The sequence below is a fragment of the Lycorma delicatula genome, chromosome 1 (genome assembly GCF_047948215.1).
Source record: "Lycorma delicatula isolate Av1 chromosome 1, ASM4794821v1, whole genome shotgun sequence".
Taxonomy (NCBI): Eukaryota; Metazoa; Arthropoda; class Insecta; order Hemiptera; family Fulgoridae; genus Lycorma; species Lycorma delicatula.
Window position 1 is genome coordinate 8,005,692 of NC_134455.1, and position 24,729 is coordinate 8,030,420.

The window sequence follows — 24,729 nt, forward strand, 5'->3', positions numbered from 1 at the left end:
GTACAAAAATTATCCATCTGTGCAAAAGTACAAATTTTATCATTTTTGCGTGTTGCATCATCCACCGGCCGAGATATATATTTTGGAGCACATAATTCGAACCTACCCCGAAGCCCTACCCTGTCTGTTTCGGAAGAATACGAGATTCGTTTGACTGGCTGATGATTTGAAAAGTAGTCGGGTTTTTCCTTGCCATATGATGTGAACATTAAGACATTTTCTCTGTACCCCGACTGAACTGTGCTCGAGGAGCTAGTGATGGCCCGTGTCACTCAGGGAGGAATTCAGTTTTTTCTGGGCGCAAAACACTTAGTGCCGTTATCGGCGCTCGAACACAATATTAATATATAGTAAATTAAATATTAAAGGTTGTTAACTAATTTAAACATTAACAAAATTAATATTAAAAAAACACTGCAGATATAAAACGCCCATGTCGGATGCTAAAGACGAAATAAAACCACAATGAAATAAAATATTAAAAATCAACTTAAAACAACAAAATTATCATCTGGCATACGTTATATGAATAATGAAATATTTGAATATAGATGAATGGCCTTCATGTATAATTGACATTCGACGACATAGTCAAATTGTTCCTCAAAACATTTCAAATGTTCTTTAGTTTAAACTTACGACGTAACGCCGCTTAACAGTCAATAGTCCACAAGGATGTGGTGTACCGTTAGTTACAGTCGCAGTGAACACAAACGAGTGCATCGGTCTGATTCATGAAGTGTCCATGACTAAGTTTAGAGTGCCCTATTCGCAATCTGTAAACAATTACTCCTCTCGACGGGTTATTCCTGCATGAGGACCTCCACTGTAACTGTATTCTTAGCTGGACGAAGTTTATTGTTGATGGTAGCATTCTGTTTGTTTTGCAACTCATCATGAATCAGAAATAACAAGATTAGTGAGGCTGCAAATAAGCCTCTTGCCGCACTATCAGCGTGCTCATTGCCTGAAATTCCAATGTGGCTAGGGATCCAGCAGAAACTCACACTTGAGTCATTTCAGAAATAATAGACCAGATAGATAATGTTAACATCCCGCTTAGTGGTGTAAGATGTGGCTGGATTGGGTCACTGCGATCTATTTAGACTGGTTTCGTACACGCAGCGAATCAGGTGACAGCCGAACGAGTCGAGCGATCTGAATCCCTACTGACCAAAATCCCTTGCCCATGGTGTCATGTCTCCCTTGAAACAAATAGAGTTGGCTCACATATCCCTCCGTTGAGAAAGCTGAGTTCTAACTAAATTTTTATTGGTGACTGTGTGCTTTAACATGAATATAAAAATTTTGTTCCACGAATGACAATAAGTGGGTGGCTTGTGACCTACAAAGGAGGCAGATGATCATTAAGCAGGTTCATGATATCTCTAGTTCATCTACCGTAGTGTCTCATGGGCAACCCGCTTAAAAGCATTATATGATACATACATAATAAATGTGCAGATACAAATTTCTATTATTTAGATTTTTGTATTTTTGAAGTCTTGATATATAAGAAGAGGTGAGATCAGATAGTAACAGAAGAAAAGGTATCAAATCAGACCTGTAATATCAGATAAGATGAGATCGGAAGGGATAGAACAGAATCAGATAAGATTAGATTCAAACAAATGAGTTCAAATCTGATTATCAATAATTCAAATAAATTTTTTGTTTCACCAAAATTTATTTTACATTTCTCAGTGTATAAGAAAAAGTACATATAGACAAATATAATAGTTAATAAAGTCAGTATTGTAAAATTTGCGTAAAATATCAGAGTATACAGTAATAATAAATTTGTTATACACATACAACAAATTCTAAAATATTTTTTCCTTGACACCCGAAGCCATTTGCACTCACTATCATGAATCTTTGCAGAGATGAAAATATTTTAATAATTTATCACACACAATAATAGCAATGTGTTTTATTTTGGTTATGCTATCTATGAAGGATAATTATATTTGTGTGCAAGATTATTTTGATAACAATAATCATATAATTGTGATTTAATATATGTTGTTTTATCTGCAGGTTTTGGATATGCCGTGGCAAGATCTAAAAAAAAGTAAAAATAATTAAATAGAAAAACAGCAATTATAATAGTAATTAGCCATTGTTTGCCATAAATTATGTTTACTCTACAATATACATATATTGTTCCTGTTTATCCATGAAGGATGGATTGAGGGTGTCTTTCTCCCTCTACATCCCTGTCCTTACTATAAACTAGTACTGGATGACCTAGCTGACAAGCAGTAAAACTTTCAAAGTGATAGTGAAAGCAGTAAGGCATCTAATTCAGAAACATATGAGAGCCTGGAGAGTCAGTTCATACATCGCAAACTGTCTGTTTGTAATTATACGTTTATACTTACATCATTAATATTGACAATGTTGGTGAGTGTCCTTGCCAGATTACTTCACAGGTCACTCATTCTAATCGCAGAGTCAGCCCATTTTCTTTTCTTTATAAGAATTTACGAAAGAAGATGTACTTCTCTTTCATAAATTCTTATAAATGCATCTTCATAAATTCCTATTCCTTATCCTATATTACTGAGTGCCTTCTGTTCAACTCGTTGTTGCCCATATAATTGTTGGGTGTACACAACTGAATATCACTTTAGCCTTCAATCCTATTAAAAAAATAATTTATTCTGCTCCTTAATATCTCTACGTTGAAAGGACACAATTTGATCTACATATCTAAAATCCTCAAATCTGCTTGCTCTACCGCAATAAGAATTCTTTCAAAGTTAATAATCACTTTGTTCTTATCAGGATTTGCTAACAGACTATTTTCCTGCTTATTTTTGGCACTTCTTACAGCATTGCTTGAAGATCTGCATTTGAATTAGTTTACCTTCTAGATATTGTCATCAAAGATCAAAGTTTCACTCCTCTTGCTACCCTAAATTTTTGTCCTAACTCAATTTAAAATGTTCATTTTAAAATACTTTACAACAGTTAATATACCTTTATGCAATATTAAGATGTTATTTTTTGTATTTAAAAAAAAAAATAGCATATTCCTTCTTTTATCATCAATATTTTTATAATTATTAAGCTTAACTTGCTTTTTATGGTCTACCTCTTTTTTAAAGAAAATAGTTCTTGATTTTTTTTATCAATGTCATTTTAACTATTAATAAATCCAATTATTCAATTTAGTAACATGGTCTCAGCTAATAAGATATGTTTTTCACTATAATTATTTCCTTTTCTTTTTCCAGTTAATTATTGGTTTGGTACTGATAAACAACAGTATTAAATATGAAAATACCTATTAGCAGTATATGTACAAAATAAAAACACTACAATAAATTTAGCAAGGAAATAGTAACAAAATGCTGTTCAGACCTGGTCAGCTTCAAACCATTTGATTTTAATCCCTTAACACTTTATTCCTATTCTATTATTCTTATTCTGATATCTGTCATTTCCAAACGACACTCTTTGTACACATTTTGCTATTTTTTGTTTATTCTCCATTTCATCTTTTTTTTAATTCCCGAATAGTAGGTTGTAAGATTCCTGTTAACCTCAGTTATTCCTTGAAATCTTACTTCATTTTCTCTAAATATATTGATTCAGTTAACTTTCATGTTTCAAGTTGTTTAACTTGCTTGCATAAGCGTCCTCAAATTGATCTTTCTATTTGTATTTTCTTTTCATTTCTTTTTTACTATTTCACAGCAGCTGATTTGTCACAAGTTCTCGTGTCATAAGTTGTAACATCGGTAACATACACTGTTTGCAACTGCTCTTAACATAGAAAACAGATACTGGTCTGAAATTACCCCAAATAATGGAAACGTACTTCTGAGTTTCTTCTTAGTTAAGCTCCTAATCTTAGACCTATTCAGTTCTGGAGCTCCTAGCAGTAGCTAAGCTATTTATGGCATAGTTCTGAGATAAGCAGAGTGTAAAATCAACAACCACTAATAAATAACCTTTATTATTGGAGCTCCACTTTCATAAGATAAAATTTAACTCCTCCTAGAGAAAGCTCTAGGAGGATTTAGTTTTAATTCAACTGTAGTTAGAAAATTCTGATTATAAGCACACTTTCTGATTATAAACTAAACAAAATTTCACTAAATCTTAATTTTTAAAATTTGAAAGAAATCAAGAATACTAGTAAAGATCCCACAAATCATCTACCATTTCATTAAAAATAAATGATAATAATCATTTAAAATAATGATTACATAATCATTAAACATTAAAAAATGATAAAATGATAAAATTATTTTTTTTTAATGTTATAAACACATGTATAAAAGAAAAAGAAGCAGCAGAACTGTAAAGTTCTGGAACTGTAAAGGGATTATGAGAAAGTGAATTGTTTAAGAATACTTCAATAATAAATAACATTATGAACTTTAATAATTCACCACTATTATAAGCGAATTCCATAATATTCTTAGCAATTTCTACAGATAATTTTGGTACTTCTGAAAGAGGTGGATACAATGCCCCTTCATTAAGGTCCTTTTCACTTACAGATTCAGCAGTGGTCTGAAACATACATAAAATGACATATACAGTAGAAAGTTGATAAAACATATGGTTACTAGTTAAAAAGACATTTAACGCAGTCACAAGTGCCTTGTTTATTTACAATAAAGATATAATTTGATTCCATCAAGTACTTATTTACAATTTGTGAATGACAAATGACAACAACCTCCCAGCAACTGGTCTGGCTGGAAAAGCTCCAAAGCAGTGTAGTACATGTGTAGCTTGTTATCAACAATAGCAGTCCATTCATTATGCACAGTTAATTGGAAAAAAAAAAAAAAAAAGCTGAGTGCAAGATTCTTTAGCTGTGTTATCTGCACATTCATTACCAGATATCCTAAGATGGCTAAGATTCCAGCAAAGATCAGCTAATATCATAGCGGATCATTGACACATTAGCCAAATATATTTTTGAGAATATGGCATGCCTTGAATACAGGTCTCCTATTGTCTGCAGCACACTCACTGAATCTGAGCAAATAAGTCCAAAATCATAAGTCCTACCACTGACAGATTGTCTATATAACCTAGAAAATTTTCATGTTTAAAGCCTTTAGTTATGTATAATTGCATTTGGGTTTAAATCAATAACTATGCTACCAGGTCGGTAAACAACCAGGTTTGTGCATTCCTTATTACCTAACAGTGCAACTGAAGATTTAAAGAGTCATCAGTTACATTAACTACAGAAATAAAAAAAAGTGCTAAAAATGAATTAAAAACAATAAAACACAAAAGCATAAAATAAGTGATTACAAGGAATTCATTAAAAGTTCCTTCCTGCATCACAAGAGATAAAATATGATATGTTTTCATCAAAAGGAGTCAGTCATCTTAAACTACATTAAAAAAAGTAGAATGTTATTTAGGATAACTTTGTAATTTGTTACATATTGCAAAACAAGGAAACAGTTTAGAGTTAAACTGAGTTAATTTAAGATAAAATTTACATTGAGTGGATAAATCTCTCAAGATGATGACGAACATTGACTGACAGGAAAGATTATAAAATACATAAAATGAATTATAACAAGAAAATTAATCTGAAGAAAATAATAATAAGAACAGGTAATGGGAATATGTAATGAAATGTCTACAGACACTTAGTTATCATGTTAACTGAAGACTGCAAAAGTGAGAACATAATAAAAATAAGAATAGTTAATGCTAATAAGGAAGTATTTAAAAAAAGAGTTATTATGGAGTAGATGAGTTTTTGTAAATGCTATTTATAAAAAAGAGTTAGGAGGAATTTAAAATGTGGGCATGGAGGAGGATTGGAAAAAATAAAATTTTCAAACAAAAGTAAAAACAAAGAAAATGAGGAGCGCTAATGAGAATATCAGTTTAATCAGAGCAATTCAGAATAGGAAAACTAGTTGGCTAGGACATATCATGACAGGAGAAGGATTGATGCAACAATGATGTAAACAACAGTGCCACAACAATCAGTTGAAGGTGCAAAAAGAAAAACATCAGAAAAAAGTAAAAATTAAAAATTATCCTAAATGAAATGGGAGCTATCAACTTTAGCTGAGAGTAGAAGAGAACAGAGATGGATATCAGAAAAAGTATTATCTGACTCAGGGTAGATAAATCATATGGCAATGATGGAAAAATAAACAACAAAGGATTTCTTTGTTATCGTTTGCAGTGCCTCAAACTATTTCATATTTTGTTAAGAGTAAAATTATTTATTTATGATATGATTTACTGCAACTTTTTATGTTATTGTCTTTATTACTTTTTTATTTTTTTAAATTTAAATGTAGTAAATAAATAATATAAAATAATTCCAAGTGGAAAAAATTACAAATATTTAAACTAAATAAAATTCTCTTACTTGTGCTGCAATCAGAAATAAATCATCAGGTATATGATGCATACCAGATACTATAACACCAAGCCCAACACCAGGGAATATATAAGCATTATTACCTTGACCTGGACGAAATGTTTTACCATGCACAGTTACAGGATCAAATGGTGAACCACTTGAGAATACACATCGACCCTGAAACATTCAAGAATTTATTCTTTGGTAGAAAATTAATTCAACATCTGCAACTATCTAATTATCATGGTTAAATACATATTACTTCCTTTGTGAAAACAGAAGAAAATAATAATGCTCAACATATACATACAAGAACACACAATGTATGTTATATAGATTCTGATAAGAATACAAAATTGATTTAAAGCAATTTCTACTTATTCAGAAGAATCACAGTAAAATACTAATATGGATCCTAAATCCTGTTGGGAGTAGAAAAAGTCAATATCAATTATGGGGAACAAATACACCTGATCAGCAAGTGAAATTTGAAATACAATAGACTACTTTATGGCAAATGAAAATATGTGGAATTTGTTTGCAAATGTATGAGTTTTTCTTCTGGCTGCAAGTGTGAAGTTGCTGAAAAGGTGGGTAAAAATAAAACAACGACTAGAGATGGATTTGATGATTACTCATGGAAAGTATATCTTTTAAAAGAGGATTTAATTAAATATGTTCTTTTTTTGTCTTCAGTCATTTGACTGGTTTGATGCAGCTCTCCAAGATTCCCTATCTAGTGCTAGTCGTTTCATTTCAGTATACCCTCTACATCCTACATCCCTGACAATTTGTTTTACATATTCCAAACGTGGCCTGCCTACACAATTTTTTCCTTCTACCTGTCCTTCCAATATTAAAGCGACTATTCCAGGATGCTTTAGTTATGTGGCCTTATAAGTCTGTCTCTTCTTTTAACTACATTTTTCCAAATGCTTCTTTCTTCTCTATTTGCCGCAATACCTCTTCATTTGTCACTTTATCCACCCATCTGATTTTTAACATTCTTCTATAGCACCACATTTCAAAAGCTTCTAATCTTTTCTTCTCAGATACTCCGATTGTCCAAGCTTCACTTCCATATAAAGCGACACTCCAAACATATACTTTCAAAAATTTTTTCCTGACAAATATCTATATAAAGAGAAAATGAATATGTGTAATAAAATATATCACTTTAGTGAGGATTTTGAAATAGAATGGAATAATATAAAAAGTATAATCTCTAGGACAGCTGATGAAACTATTGGTCATAACCATGACGAATACTAGACGTAGAAAGTTTAAAATTTAGAATTAGGAAATAATAAATACTATAAAGGTGAAGAATCAATCATATAAAAGATATATGGGGGACAAAACAGATTAAAGAAAAAGAGAATAGACACTGAGTAATAGAGAAAAAAATGAGAAAGGCTCAATAAGATGTTTGGGAAACGTTATGTGTCGAACATAGAAAATTACATAATACATGAGAATAGCTTATAAAATTTTGCAAAGTCAGATAACTGATTTACTACTGATAAGAGTTTTTCTATTTTTTTGAAGAATTTGTGGAGTGGAGAATAATTTCTAAATAAAAATGATTCTGATAAAGTAGTTTCTACAAACTCTATTGATAAAATAAAATATAAGGAATTGCAAGAAGCAATGATCAAGTTGAAAAACTGAAGAGACTGCTGGAAATAATAATTTGAAGGTGAAAATGTTAAGATACACTTGTCAGGATATTAAAAGTGTCTACTTCACTTATTCAACCTTTGTTGAAATAGAGAAATCGTACCTGACGAATGGACCCTTGCTGTAATATGTTATATTTAAGAGAGGTGGTTGATCTGATCAATATTGAGTATAAACTTTACTCAAAAATAATTACAGCTAGAATAAGAATTATAATTGATATAATGTTGTATTCATGTATTCTGAATATGAGGCAAATCAAACCATAAATACAATTTTTCAAAATATCTCTATGCCAGCGCCACCTAGCAGGTCCAAACTAATTCAGAAACCTTCCCTGGCATGCGTCCAACCATTCCCCAAAGTTTCATCGCTATTGGATGAACAATTTAGGAAGGCATAAGAGACATACAGACAGACAAACATTCATTTTTATATATATAGATAAGAAAGCTTTTGATGAAGTATGTATACAGTCACTTTTTGATATTTTAAGGTGACGTGGTCTTCCAGTACATTTAATAAGGATAGTTAGGAGTTTATATAATAATTCAAAAATTTGTATGAGAGTGAATAGAAGTATGAATGCAATTATAAGTCAGGATGATAGTACATCTCCTGTATTGTTTATTGCATGTATGGAAAAACTTCTTAGAGAATGGACAATGTTATATGCAGATGATCAAGTTGCAATTGTGGATAATGAAGATTTAAGCTTTATGTGAACTGTCAAAGGTAGCAAAAAAATATAATTAAATATCTCTTTGGACAAATCCAAGGTTACACCTTTTAAGGGGAAATGGACTGAGATCTAAAATGGTTTTGGACAATGTAAACATTGAGTGAATGAGCAATTTTAATCGTTTAAATGTGTAAAAGAGAATCTTGAAAAATAAAGTGAGAAAGGATATTCTTTTAAAATTCTACCGAGTAATGTCAGTTCCTTCTTGTTTTTTTGGGAGTGAAATGTGGATGATGACGGCTGCACGTAAATCAAGATTTCAAGCAGCAGAAATGCGTTTTTTTAAGATCAGTACAGATTTTACACGAGTTGACTAAAGGAGAAACTCAAAAATTTGAAGAGGAACTTTACATATATGAACTGAACAAGAAAATTGAAGAATATCAGAGGCAATGATTGGATTATGTGCAACGAATGGCAGAGTATAAGATGCCCAGAAGGTCCAGAAGATTTTACTCATTAACCAATTGGGGCGAGAGATGTGGAAAGCCCAAGAAAGATATGGCAAGATAATTTCAGTGTAGGATGGCATAACAGGTTGAAGCCTAAATACATAATTATAAAAGAAGGAGAAATTTTATATTATTGAAAAAATTTGGTTGAATTACACCACCTCATAGAATTTCACAGATGTGGAAGCTATGGTTGTTTGATACAAATTATTACATGAGCATATTCAATCACAGTAATGAAGATTTTAAATTCAAAAGGGGTTGCTGAATAGTAAGCTGGTTCTCAAAAAAAAAAAAACGTTAGAATAAATGCACAAATGTAAATAAATATTTTTTCTGGTCAATACATAATATAGATAAATAAAAGAAACTCTCAGAAATGGGCAGGTTTGCTACTTTCACGGTTAAAAAAGTAACCGCCTTAGAATTTACTTGAATGGATCAAGGGAAATAATGATATCTTGATCAGAGTACAAAACACCCAATTTGTTTCAAAATAGAATAAAAAGGAAATCTTTGATACAGACTTTACCAGTGTCTTTTTTAGGGACAGATACTTTGGTTGAATTTATTTTTTGTAAAGAAATAAAACAAAAAAATATATATATTAAGTTAAGAGTATAGTATTTAGCATATGTAGACTTTGTTACTGGTATGTATTCCTGGAAAAGCAGTTATTTTAAGAAATATTATGTTAAAGCCTATTTTTCTTTATGAATTTTTTTAGTCTTGCACTTGCTATGTTAAAATGAAAATCTAATGTAGTTTTAAACTTGCTATGTTAGAATGCACATCTAACATTGTTTTGGTTTGTTGGAAGGTACATCTAACACAAGCTTTGCACTCATTTTATTATAGAAAGAATACCTACATATAAAATAATTTGTAAAATAATAAATAAGTTTATTTTTTTAAAAAGAAATGGTTTCTCAAAATTTACAAAAATTGTTTGATAATAGTAAAACCAGGTTAACAGTAGTATTATCTGAAAATAAATTTATTAGTGATATTGATTTTATAAAAGAATATTTAATGTAAAATATAGTTTGCATTTTGAAAATGATTTTTATGAAAGATATGCAGCACTTGTAACTGAATATTTTGAGTACCAATTGCAATTAGTAAAATATACAAATAACGTCTTTGATATCAGTAACAAAGAAGAGAATTGCAAGAAAAATAATAAAAAATTATCATTTGGGTAAAAAAATTAAGTGTTAAAGTAAATGTGGTAAATGTGAATAAAAATATAAATAAATATTAATTAAATATAAATAAAATATGAAATTTCTTTAAAAACAAAATACTAAAGAATTGTTTTAAATTTATAAATTTATAAATGACTCAAACACCTTCTAAACCACTACAAATAATTCATGTTGATAGAGTTTCTTTTGAAAAAACAAAATATTTGTCAACAATAATGTCAAGCAACCAAAGAAGCTGATAAATTATTTAATTATGTTACATATCATGGAATAACTGAATCAATTATATCTCTGATAATGGTACCAAATTTAATAATAGTATAATTAAAGAATTAATGCAGATACAAAAAATTATACATTTTACAAGCTTACAAAATCCACCATCTAATGGAATATGTGAAAGCTTTCATTCTACACTTTTAACATATTAGAATTTTTAATAACCAACCAACCAGAATTCAAAAACAAAGCTATTGAAAATAAAATAAAATATACAGCTATCACATACAAAAGAGCAGTATTCATTCAATTACAAAATTAACACCCTTTAAAATTCTTTATGGACATATTAAAGCAAATTCATTATTAGAAACAGATAGCAGCAGAACAAATGTAAAAATTGTATGAACATGTAAACTAATGAAAAAATAAATATAAATAAAGAAGATTTATCAGAAATCCCATCTGATATTTATGTCAAGACCATCCAAAAACAGAATAAGATAAAAAATAAATATAATAAAGGAAAGTCAGTTTGATAAATAAACAATGAAAATTAGAAGAAATAGAAACAAGACATAATACAAAAAGTAAAATTCATTAGTTGAAAATTAAACGACCTTGAAATATTAAACAAATCCAAAAGGGAAATTCTTCCTCCAATACTAATCCTTATTTAAATCCTATTGCAGGTCCTCAGTTTGTAAAAGGAATTTATCCTGGGGCAGCTGAAATAAGAAATAACTATGCATTTGGTAATAGTCCCGATAGAATTAGGTTTAGCCAAATTAAAAAAACTTTACCATTTATTCATTTACTATTGTAGTTTAAAGTTTTTTAATCATTTACAAAATTTCAATAATAATTATAAATAAATATAGAAATGTTTTAATTTATCAATTGTATAATGTAAATAAAAAGAAAATCTTATAACTGACAATATTCATAAGTCAAGAGATTTAAGTAATAATTTTAAATTTATTAATCATGCGAAAATTAGAATTTAGTAAAGTAAGAAATAAAAGAGGAATATCAATGGCTTCAGTTCAGTAGTTAAATTTTTTATTGCTAATTTGGATGCATATAATGGCAAAAAGTATGAAAAAACTTTTAGAACATACCAAATATAAACAAAATTATCAAGTCAGATTAATGACCAGTATTCTCTTAGTACAATAATGAATTTAATAAAACAGTATAATTGAAGATAATTTTAAGTAAAACGTTAATAATGAATAAAAATGTTAATGATTTTATTTAATTAGAAAAACTTATATTTCCTTCAGTAAATATTTTGTATAACATTATTATACAAAAAAGTAAAATTAAAGATATTGAGAATTCATTGGGATTTTCTTAGTTAGAAATGCTGGAACCCATTATATATCAACTAGAATTATTTAATGAAAGATAAAAGGTTTCCAAACATTACGTTAATAAACTGCCATTGGAATCGAAATTAGATAAGAATTCAAAAACTTTTTTAAAAGTTAATTTTAAGATTAGTTCTAAGGAAATTATGTATTTTCTTAAGTTGCAAATTGCAGAAAAATTTGTATAAATTGATTTCTGTTCTGAGAAAAGATTCAAAATATATTACAATAATACTAATAAAAGTAAGATATTTGTTACAACAAAAATTAAAATTAAGAAATCAACATTTATAAGCTTGGATAGTAAATGTAGTGATAAAATTGTATTCTAGTAATAAAATTGATATTTGAAATAATACTGCATCAAATAAATTGTAAAAACTATTATTCAGTCAATACAAGCAATAGTAAATATGTATCTTTAAAAGTTAATGAAAATTTAATTAAATGGAATTAATTAGATTCAATATTTTTTGGCAATACTGCCAACAAAAGGAAAGATAAAAAATTGTAAATTATTAGGAAAACAATAAGAAAAACACTCAAGGAATATGTCTTATTAATGCTAATAATGGTAAAATAGAAATAACCCACTCTACATTACACAAGTGAAAGTTAAATCATTAATGAATTATATTTTGATGAAGCTAGACAAATTCTCTTTATTTAAATAAAATTAATTTAAATAATTTGTCACCTGTTAAACAATCAAATATCTATTTGAATTTTATTGTGTATTTTATATTTTAGTAATTATTATTGTTTATATAATTTATTGTAAAATATTTAAACAAAAACCACCACCTTAGCCTGCTAATCAGCAGTACCCAGATGTTTTATTTGGGAAAGGATAAGTATAGTATTTAATATATGCCAACATTATTATTCGTATTTTATTCCTGGAATAGCAGTTATTCTAAGAAATTAGAAATTATTATGTTGAGGCCTTTGTTCTTTATGTAATTTTTCTTTAGTCTTGCATTCACTACCATTCACAATAACTCACTCTGTTATAATCTAAAAACAAAGGCCTTTGTTTTCAGGCCAGTCCCTTTCTGGGCAAACTTAGGGTGGAAAGAGATGCAACTCAGAGAAAGCTCAAACAAGTGGCTCCCACAAGAATTGCGTAGCCCTGAGGGCAAAAGAACGGAGTACTTAAAAGATGCATTATAAACTCCAAGAGAGAAACTTATAGAAGATTCCTTGCAAACATGGACTTTACAAGATGGAGCTAGATCATACAAGTTCATATCCAGGATTAACACAATAGCCATGTCCAGGCCAACGAACCTATGACAGAAGGGTCAAAAGTACTGCTCAAACTAGCAATTTTAAACCCAAACAAAAGAAACCCCACATACCCTGGAATAAGGAAGCTACTAGTCAGATAAATGATCCATTCTCTATGGGGGAGTTAACACTGGCACTACAGAATACAATAAGTGGAAAAGCACCTGGCATAGACAGCATATACCCAGAATTCCTCAAGCACATCAGGAACAGAGCAAAAATGTTTATTTTGAAGTATATTAACCAAACCTGGAAAAATGGATATATCCCAGAACTTTGGAGAAAAACTCAGGTCATACAAAGTTTAAAAAAAGACAAACCGAACAACACTTTTGACAGCTATTCTACCAATATCACTGAAGAGTACTTTCTGCAAGGTTGCAGAAAAAATGGTTATGAGAAGACTACAATCTGCCTTAATATCAAGAATGGCATATTGCAGCGCCAAGTAGGATTTATGAAGCATAGAAATACCATCGAGCAGGTAGCATGCCTTTCCCAGGCAATTAAAGGATTACATAAACAGCAAAGTACACTAGCTATCTTCATTGATTTTAAAATCAGCATTTGATAGAGTATGGAAAGATAAACTATCACACAAACTATTTTCCCTGGAAATCAATTAATGGGGTGAATCAAATCATTCCTATCCAGCGTCATAATGTGAAATATCAGATAAGCACCTCAGGATTCAAACAGGTTAAACAGGGACTTCCCTAAGGGTCAGTAGTCAATGTTCTGGTTAATAACATTATTGATAACACTGATGGGAAGATCACCTGGTACAACACTGACAACTTGATAATCTGGGGGGAACCAGCAGCAAAATCACAGCTCTTGAAAACTGGGCTAACAATGCATTAAAAGTGTTAAAGAGCTGGTCGAAAGAGAATGAAATGATCAATGACAATCTTCCAGTTATTTACGTTATCTACAAAGCAACATGAGTTCAAATTGAAGTTCTAATGATCAGCCCATAAGAAGAAGACTAACAAAGCAAAATATCTACAACTAGTGCTGGCTAATAAACTAACCTGGGCTAAACAAAGTGAACATGCTGCAGTGAAAGGTGAATCTAGGCTGCGACTGATGAAACAAATTAACAGCCACAAAATGGGGAGCTACTGCAGAAGTTTAAAGAACTGCTTATACATCATGTAAGACCAGTTCTGGAGTATGGATCCGAAAATTATGGTGACAGCTACTGACTCAGCCTTGAGACGTCTTGATTTAGTTCAAAATAAGGCACTAAGGTCATTATTGGTGTGGTAAAATCAAACCCGATATTAACCACAAAATTACAGGCAGAACTTGAGTCCATAAAAGACAGATGAGAAAGGAATGCCATCCTCCTTTATGTGCGGATTCTTAGAAACGGCAGTGACTTCTGGGCAAACAATAGGGATACAATCCAGGGGCTAAAAACATAAGTGATATTTAGCCATGTGACAAAATCTATTGCCTCAAACCTAGGCCTGAACCTTGAATTAAAAGAGCCTCTGCCAGACCCATCTAAACATGGCTTTTGGACTTGTCTGTTTATGGTTGCTTTAGACTTAATAATGCCCATCAACAAATCCTTGACTCCTGTGGAAGAATGAAAGGCGGTGGCACTGGCCACTATAGCTGAACACTATCCTGACCCAGAATAGATTCGAATATACACATCTACTGGATTATACATCAGCTACTGGAGCAAATACTGATGCAGGCGCAAGTGTGTATACCAGCCTGCTCCAACGTTCAGCAGCTGTTGGGAAAATACCACAAATTTTAACGAAGAGGTTGCTGCTATTATACTGGCCTTAGAAAAAATGACGGATGCTGCCAAAAAAAAGATAGTGTGCTGTTACTGGACTCAAAGGCAGCACTGCTTGTGATTGTCTCTAGTCAATCCCCATCTACTTATGGAATCCTTGTGTGCCAAAAAAAACATAGTCACCCTCAGTAAAACCATAGATGGGCTAGTGATGCAATGGATTCCGGCCCATTCTGGTATCTATGGGAATGAACATGGAGATCGCTTTGCACGAGTGGGTGTATGCCAACCACAGCCCATTCTGCCTATTTAACTGCATAGTACAAAACAAATGGTCTGCAGTGCTATCATAGAGAGAGCAAGAACAGCAAATTTTAGAGATTGTGGTGACATACACTGGACGTCAATGACCCTAAAAATGACCTCCACTGACTTTACCTAGAGTGGTAGCAGTGGCATGTTTTAGGCTAGCCCATTGAGACATGATTATTTGCGACAATCTAAATAGAATAGGTGGCTGAGACTTAAGTGTGTCCTATGCAACGACAAAAAAATGACAGCCGATCATGTATTTGTATGCCTACCAACTTTACCTACGGTAACTGACAAGAGCCATGTTAATATGGCGGCTGTATATTGGACTGTGAGGAATAAAATGGCAGAAATCCATACTCTGGCATAAGAAAAAAAAAATGAATGCTCATTTAGCATTGTTTATGTCTGGCTAGTTGAAAGGTACATCTGACACAAGATTGCACTCATTATAGAAAGAATATTTATAAATAAAATTAATTGGGAACTTATTCAATTGTTTGTAGGTTAGACCTACAAACATTATGAATTTAAAAGAAAGTTTAAAGTTGCAATGTGATTCCAATCAAATCAAATAATCTTTTTTTTTTCCTTATAAAAAAGAGAAATCTGTTTAATGGTTAATGTCCATCTCAGAAAAAAGAACATGCTGAATCTACCTCCTTAAATGCCTTCACTTTATCAGGAATTCTTCACAACACTGAAGTCTACAAAAGACTGAATAAATTTTATATCTTCATAGTAGTAACTTAATTAGAATTAAAGATTTCATGAAATTAACAAAATAATTTTGACTTTTCAATGTTCATTTTTCAAAAATTATTTACAGGGGAATAATAAACTTTACCTTGAAACAGTTCATTATCAGCCTTTCCCAAGGTAAACCCATTACTTTAAAGATATTATCTCAAATAAATAAGATATTATCAGCAAATAAAGACATTCATTAGGTTTCATTAATCTCACAGTGATGCAATAAAGACAAATATGTAATGTAAATTCTCCAACTAGCTTCACACAGTAACAATGAGATCATCATTATTACAGAGATTTCCCTTCTAAAATTTTCTTCAGAAGTCTAAATAGAGATATAATGGGGTCTAAACTGAGTTTAAATTGGATTATCTCTTGAGATAATATAAAATACAACCTTTATGTTCTAATCAAGTACCAATCTGTCACCATCTCCTGAACCAAATTAATATTCTTATATTATAAAATAGCTCATGGATAGACTCTCTTCATATGATGACTTGACCAGGAACCATCTTAAATGACTATCATTTAACTGTACGATTGCTTGTAACTCCTGGTAAATACTTGTAATATACTAAGTCATCAGATAAAAATTTAGGTGAGAATTTAAGTTATGGATGAAATTTCTGAGGCGTTACTATCTTCTAAATCTGGTTTACGGACTTTCCCCTTATCCACTTTTTCATGGCTCCAGAGTAGGCTTTGAAATTTCTTCTTACAAGTGTGTGGAGAGATGAAACAAAATTGGGGATTCGGATGACAACAGCAGTGGATGTACCTCCTTTCCAGCTGGTATTTCAGTAGTCAAGAATGTGTCACCTAAAATCTCTACCCTGTTGCTTCTTGGCATTTAACACTTAGCAATTTAAATCTTTACCATTAAATATACTGGGAGAGTTTCTCAGATTACATCAGTGCATACATTCTGTAAACAACTCTCATCAGGATTTATGTTTCCATATAATTGAATAAACAGTCTTCTGTGAAAGCTTGGATGATTATGAGAACAGGAGCCTCATGAGCCAAACAAACATCAAATTCCAGAAGCAAAGAGCAACACTGAAGCCTAGCCTAGACTTCTACTGCATTAGGATTTTGCAATTAAGATGTGCGTGGCTTTGACTAGAATTATTTATTTAGCTGTACAATTGACAACTTTGAAGGCTTTGAGAACCATGTGATTGGAAAAATTAGAACATTGCCTCAATATTAATAAAAATCGCCAAAAAATATCAATTTTCATTGCTTTCCAGCTATGACAGATCTAACCCAGATCCCTAACCCCTCCTTAATGAGCCAAAATGAGGGTATCTAATGAATATTAGACTAATACAGCCTGTATTGGCATCTATAACCAGGCTATAATAACCAATGTCTGAAAATATTAACATGTTAATAAAAATTTGAACAAAACTAAGAAAATAAGAAAAATTTTTAACAGTACTCAGCAGAAATCAGGTTGTAACAAATAAGAGCAGTATCTGAAACACAGTTAGACAACACAGCAGTCTATAAAATATGTCAACTAGGCGAAGAGGTACTGCTCTGTCAATATGATAGCACCAGAAATTGTGATACCATCATCTCCACTAATGATATTTCCAAATTGCAATACTCAATTCTATCACATATACAACACACTTGTCAGTACTTATATATTAATTTGATATAACATCAAACAATTTATTATACGAGGTGCGACAATAAAGTAATGAGACTGATTTTTCTTTGCAAGATCTGGCAACCCTGCAGTTTGCGTAGGCACACCATCTTTAACCTTGGTCTATAAGCTACTTCTCTAAGGGACAAATTGATGCAACTGTTCAGTCGTGAGTTGTCCTGTAATAAGTGAACACGTGTTTGTGTCCCTCGTCACAGCTTTTTGGACACCTTGTGTTGTTTGAAAATGGTGTCCCATGACTGTCATTTTGCTTCTTGGAAATAGAAAAAAGTCGCACGGAGCGATATCTGGTGAATAAGGTGGCTGTGGTAGTACTGAAATTTGTTTTCAATAAAAATTGCTGTACTGACAGAGCAGTATGGGATGGCGCATTATCGTGATGCGGAATCCAATTATCATCAATGTTGGCACGGACGCGAAGAACTCTGTTTGTCCAGGAGGCACCAACTCTTTATGAACAATTCCCTTGTAATCGAAGAAGCACACAAGCAAGCATTTCACTTTTGACTTTGACATGCGAGCTTTTTTTGGTCTGGGTGATCCCTTTGAGCAGCACTGCGAACTTTGGCGTTTTGTCTCTGGATCGTATTGAAAAAACCAAACCTTCAATCACCAGTGATAACACGGCTCAACAAATCTGGATCGATTTCCGTTTGCTCTAACAGATCGGCTGCCACATTTTTCCATGTTTCTCGCTGTTGTTGTGTGAGATTTTTGGGGACCATTTTTGCACAAATCTTTCTCATAACAAGATCAGTTAATATTAGATGAATGAATCTCGATCGATGTTGAGTTCTTCTGCAATCATTTTTACAGATAATCTTCGATCAGATCGTACGATTTCACGCACTCTGGTCAAGTTGACATCTGTCCGTGATGTTGATGATCGTCCACTGGGATCTTCGTCTTCAACATTCGTTCTGCCTTCACTAAAAATTTTATGCCGCCGAAAAACTTGAGCTCTTTACATAACCTCCTCTCCAAAAGCCTTCTGAAGCTTACCATAAGCTGTCGCGTTTTCACCCATATAACGCAAAAAGAAATTGCATACCGTTGCACAATATTTTGCGGTTTCATTTCTGTGACTAGAGACACAAACACGTGTTCACTTATTACAGCACAAGTCACGACTAAGCAGTTGCATCAATGTGCCGCTTGGACTAGAAGTAGCTTATAGATCAAGGTCAAAGATGTTGTGCCTACGCAAGCTGCAGGGTTGCCACATCTTGCAAAGAAAAATCAGTCTCATTACTTTATTGTCGCACCTCGTATATATTTGATTACAATCTTATTAATCAAGCACTTTTCTAATCAAAATGTGATTAACAATTTGCATATTATACAATGAATTATTTATTCTACATTTATAAAACATTTAAGGTAAACATTTTGAAGAATTTTCTTTTCAATCTAAATGAGAAGAGATTTCCTTGTAATAGGATAAATCACTGTACAGGTATATTACTAATTATACTGCCCCCTATTGCAAGCTATTACCAGTTTTCAGAGATATTTTTTAGTAAAAATATTATGAAAATATAAAAATTCAAGTGATACTGTAAAGGATTATCAGAATTGCATTATTTTAAACAAAATTTGAAAATACTTACCTCACTATGAGTATAAGCGTCAGTAGCAGTACATTCAGCTTTCTCAGTGGGATTGCTAAGTGCAAATATTACTGGCCTATCATTAATAGTAGCCAGTTCTTTTATCACTTCTGGAGTGAATGCTTTCCCTACAGTTGACACACCTGCAACATTTTTTAAACATTTCTAATTATCTAAGAAAAAAATTGTTAAAAAAATTTAAGATAATCACCCTCTATTATTTTTCATAATTCACACATCTGACCCCTCACTGCTTCTTAAAATGTTATAAAATAACTCTGTTTGAATTACAAAATGAAGTCAAAACACAAAAAAATAAATACTGTAAGGAAGAACCATTCGAAACATTTGGAATTTTCATTCTTTACGAATTACACAGTAATTAAAAATTCTTATTTTGATTGGTACATAATAAAGACTTTTTATACATCACATCACAAAACATACTGAATATCCTAACAGCTTGTTGGTGTATTGTTTCAGTGTAATGAATGCTGGTTTTAGGTAGGGGTTAAATAGAAAAATAATCATCTGGACTTATTATAATGGAGGGCATATTTTAAAAAATAATTTTGCAATTTTTTATTAGAGAAATGTTACTTCATCAGCTATGAGACAATTTGAGTTTAGAATTTCTGTGTTTTTCTTCCTCAAAATAATGTTATAACAATACAATTAAAACAATACATTTGTGTGTGTGTGCGCACATACACTCATTTTCTTAGTGTATGAAGTGTTCGTCTACTTTTTTTAAACAGAAACATTTATTTTTCTTTCATTGGATAATTTACAATATTTGTGATTAAATATATGAAAAATTAATGAATTATTTAAAAATAAAATATAATTTTGTACTTTCTAAAGGGAAAATACTATCCCACTGAATAAAATCAAATTGTCATTAATGCAGAAATATCACAGATAATTTCCATCCCAAAATTATGTAAGGACAAACACTGTTCTTTGGAATAGGAGTTTTAGAAAATAAAGATGGCAGAACTGAATGATGAATGAAAAATATAAAAAAGTAGATAAATAACAAATTGTTTAAATTATGTTTCATAATCTTGGAAAATAAACATTCTGTATTATAAATTTTAATGATGATTAGATTACATATTAAAGTAACTTTAAACACTACTGAAAAACTAATACTAAAAAAAAATTTCAACGCCAATTTATTAACAATTTTTATTTTAAAAAGAGCCAAAAATCATTAGTGACATTGTAAGTAGACATAAATTAAATGAGGAAAAAAAGTAGTAGTTAATTATAATAGCAAAAAACATTTTCTCTTGTGGTCAGCCATGGACAATGTGTACTACTGATAAGAGTGTATTAAAGAAAAACCCAAAGAGAAACTTATGTTTTTGTTTACTGCACCAAATGGTTCCTTAAATAAAGTGGAAATAAAATAAAATATAAAAAAGTAAGGTAAAAATACTAAGGACATTATTAATTATAAATATAACCACCTGGTCAATGAGCTAGTACCTTTGAGCAACAAAAATGTAATCATAAGTACTAAAACCAGTAATTTTCATTAAGCCAAAATTAAATGACATATTTAAGATAAATGTTATTAATGAACGGCTAAACCAGATAGATTTCAATTAAAAAATCTATTCTACTTAATATTGACCATGTAAATGTTAAGAGATGCAGACAAAAGTTTCATTACAAAAGTATTTCGAATTTCAGAAGTACCATAGATTGTTAAATTTATATTACCTTAAAAAACCCTGATGGATATTTCATGTTCAATAGATTCTAGGTAAGTTCAAATTACATGAGTTGTCAAAAAGGATAAAGGTGTAAAGGAAAGATAGTATAGAATTATTAAGAAGCTATATTAAATGAAACATCAACACTAATACTACAAAGAAAACTGTTGCAAAGATTCATAAAATAATTTAATTGTGTACTTTAGTAATAAACTAAACTGCACAATTTAACTCAAAACAACTCAATTTAACTGCAAAATTAACTTTAATCATCTGCAGAATTAACTCTAAAAAAGGTTAAATTTAAATTCAGAGATTAAGGAAAAAATGAAAATAGGTAATTGTGTTTAACCTGCATTAAATGAGTAATTACACATTAGCCACTAAAGTATATTTTATATAAACTATATATTACTTATATAAATTATATAACAACTCTGAATAAGGTTTAAATATTAGTATCTGTATTGTAGTCCTTGTTCAAAAGACCAGAAGTTAAAATAAAACTATATATTTCATTAAAAAATCAAGTAGAATCAGTAACATGATATCTAAAAAAGCTACAAAGGGATAGTTTTAGGAGACATGTCCACATCTGTAAAAAAAATTGTTACTATATTTCATGGTTTATGAGCTCAATGGTTGGCTATTGAGAAACTCTCACGTTAAATCCAGACTGAGCTGGACTTGACATAAAATGTTAAATTTCTTTTTGCTTCAACATCTTTACTATTTTCCTCATTTTTCTATAAATACTTGTTTCATATGAAGGAATGAGAGGTACATGAGGGTGAAGCATTAAAAACTACTTCAGTAAGGGCTCAGTAATTATTTTAGGTCACTGTTAATATCTATACACAAAAATTGGTTAAATCAATATGACTGGTAAAGATGTTTTTAATTTTTATCATATAAACAACTATTTTTTTTTGTTTTTCAATTTGTTTTTGTATTTAAGATTTATACTGACAAAATGTATCGATATGAAGGTAAATCAAGTATATATATTTTTTTAATTTTTATTTGTTGAAAAATAAAAGGCAAATATAATTTATTTTTCTACATAGTTTCCTGCTTTATTAATACATTTTTCCCAGCGAGAAGGAAGGTTTTTTATCGCAGCATTGTAGAATGAAGCTGGTTACGTCAGGAACCAACTGCGCACGAATCCCTCCACGTCCTCATCTTCAAATCGTTGCCTCCTAGTGCTTATTTAAGCGGCCCAAACAAATGAAAATTGCAGGGCGATAGGTCCGGGCTGTAGGGAGCATGATCAAGTTGACTCCAGTGCATTTCTTCTAGTTTTGTGACCGTTACAGCAGCAGTATGGGGCCTGGGGCATTGTGGTGGAGAAGAATGGCCTCTCAAATCGGTTGGTCTCCTTTTGCGGCAATATGCAACCTTCACCTCATTCAACAGCTCGCAGTAATAAGCAGCATTGCCTGTGCGTCGCTCGTACAAACAATCAATGAGCAAAATGCCTCGCCGGTCGAAAGAACCTTGCCAGCTGGCAGTAGGGTCTTAGCTTTCACTGGGGCTGCCTTCCCTTTCCTCCGCCACACCATACTGGCTTGTTTCGACTGGGAGTAGTGATGACCCACGTTTCATTGCAGGTGAGGATCCGAATCAAAAATCCATCACCTTCTTTCGTAAACCTTGCTGTAAGCTTCGACAGACCTCCAAACGTCAACTTCTGATCTGCGGTCAAAAGGTGAGGGACCTATCTCGCACGCACTTTACGGAACTGTAGGTCGTTTGTGATGATCGCTTGATAGCTGCCATAACTTATTCCGACCTGTTTTGCAATTTCGGATACTCACCAGTCGATCATTTTCAAGAATGTCTCGAACCGCGCGAATGTTTTCATCTGTAATGCTGGTCCGAGGAGGGTGATCGTGTTCCTGATTTTCCACTCGTTCTTGTTCTTCCTTGAATTCTTTTATGCCAGGCAAACAACACACGAGCCCTTGACAATGTTTGGTCCGCAAACTGTGCAGTCAATCTCCAGAAAATTTCCATCGCTTGAACTCCTTCACGAACAAGAAATTATCATTATGGGTTGCGCATAATTAGGAAGGGTGCACTTGTTACACCGACATCGTGAGTGTCATTGACGAATTGGTTGGGAGTGTACAATGATCGGCTCTCCCCACTCCTAATGACCCCACACTAGCATACTAGAAGCGCGGGTATGTCTTACCAGTCCTACCAATTTTTGACGCTCAGGAACAAAAATCCCGTTTATATTTGATTTACCCTCTTACATAATGAAAATGAATTTTTATTTTCATTAATTATTATTTAATTATCTACTGTGTTTGCAGTTCTTGCAATCAATTTTTATGCAAGCTGATTTTTATTGTACAGTGTCATCTGGTTAATCAGGAACAATTCTGAAGTGTAGCTGAATAAAAAACAAACAGAATATTTTATACTTCGTATAAATTAAATTTTGAAATCTTTATTTTTAATTTTCTGGTTTTACTTTTGAATTTGGGATCTTTTCTGTTTCTCCACCACAAAGGTTTTTTAAGAATAACTATTTAAACTTTTACAAATGATAAAAATTTTACCACTTGCAGAGAAACTATAAATATAATCTCTTTTCTTTTTCCTGTTTAGCCTCCGGTAACTACCGTTTAGATAATACTTCAAAGGATGAATGAGGCTGATGTGTATGAGTGTGAATGAAGTGTAGTCTTGTACATTCTCAGTTCAACATACCTGAGATGTGTGGTTAATTGAAACCCAACCACCAAATAACACCTGTATCTACGATCTAGTATTCCAATCCGTGTAAAAAAGCTGGCTTTACTAGGACTTGAACGCTGAAACTCTCGACTTCCAAATCAGCTGATTTGGGAAGACGCGTTCACCACTAGACCAACCTGGTGGCTCTATAAATATAATCTAACCAAACTTAAACCTACGCTCGCTAGTGAAAGTTAGCAAGCGAAACGAGCGTAGGTTTGGTTAGATTATATTTAAAATATTATATTATATTTTAATATGATATTATGTAATATTATAACATAAATTTTATTAAAAAATTATTATATCTAATAGATCTAATTTTTAATGTCAATAAGTAGATTAAGTGACTTAATAATTATTTTCTTAATGAATTTTAGTTATTCTTAAAAAAAAACCATTGTGGGGAGAAACAGAAAAGACCTGAAATTTTATATTAAAAAATTAAAGAAGAAGAAGAAGAAGATTTCTGTAACATCTTTCTTCTATTAAGAGAGCCAGCAATAAATCTAAAGTTTTAATTTAAATTATTGTAGTAATTTTATAATTAACTTATAAACTAATAATTACTTCACTTTGTATTAAATTATGATTTTGATTACTTATTGAATTTTGTTAGACTATATTACTAATAACAAAACTACATATATTTTAATACAAAGTTTACCTATGATTGTATTCGGCTTCAATTCCTTCACAATTTCTAATAATCCTTTCATAGGTTTGTGGTCATGGGCATAAACTTTTAGGTGATCTGCAATAATAGAATGCGCATATTATTTAATGAATAAAATATCAGAAT

The 24,729-nt window shown here is 31.3% G+C and overlaps 1 protein-coding gene across 1 annotated transcript in view; it reads right to left on the minus strand.

The window, feature by feature from the left end:
• Positions 1-1,727: 1,727 nt before the first annotated feature.
• The window catches only part of LOC142318032 (NADP-dependent malic enzyme-like), a 58,805-nt gene continuing 35,803 nt past the window's right edge, over positions 1,728-24,729 (minus strand). Inside the window, exons 8-12 of the mRNA XM_075354562.1 lie at positions 24,595-24,681; positions 19,453-19,595; positions 6,377-6,547; positions 4,407-4,530; positions 1,728-2,064 (exon numbers count right to left, since the gene is read on the minus strand). Of these exons, the coding sequence (XP_075210677.1) occupies positions 1,952-2,064; positions 4,407-4,530; positions 6,377-6,547; positions 19,453-19,595; positions 24,595-24,681 (638 nt within the window). The 3' untranslated portion in view covers positions 1,728-1,951. The remainder of the gene's footprint in view (positions 2,065-4,406; positions 4,531-6,376; positions 6,548-19,452; positions 19,596-24,594; positions 24,682-24,729) is intronic.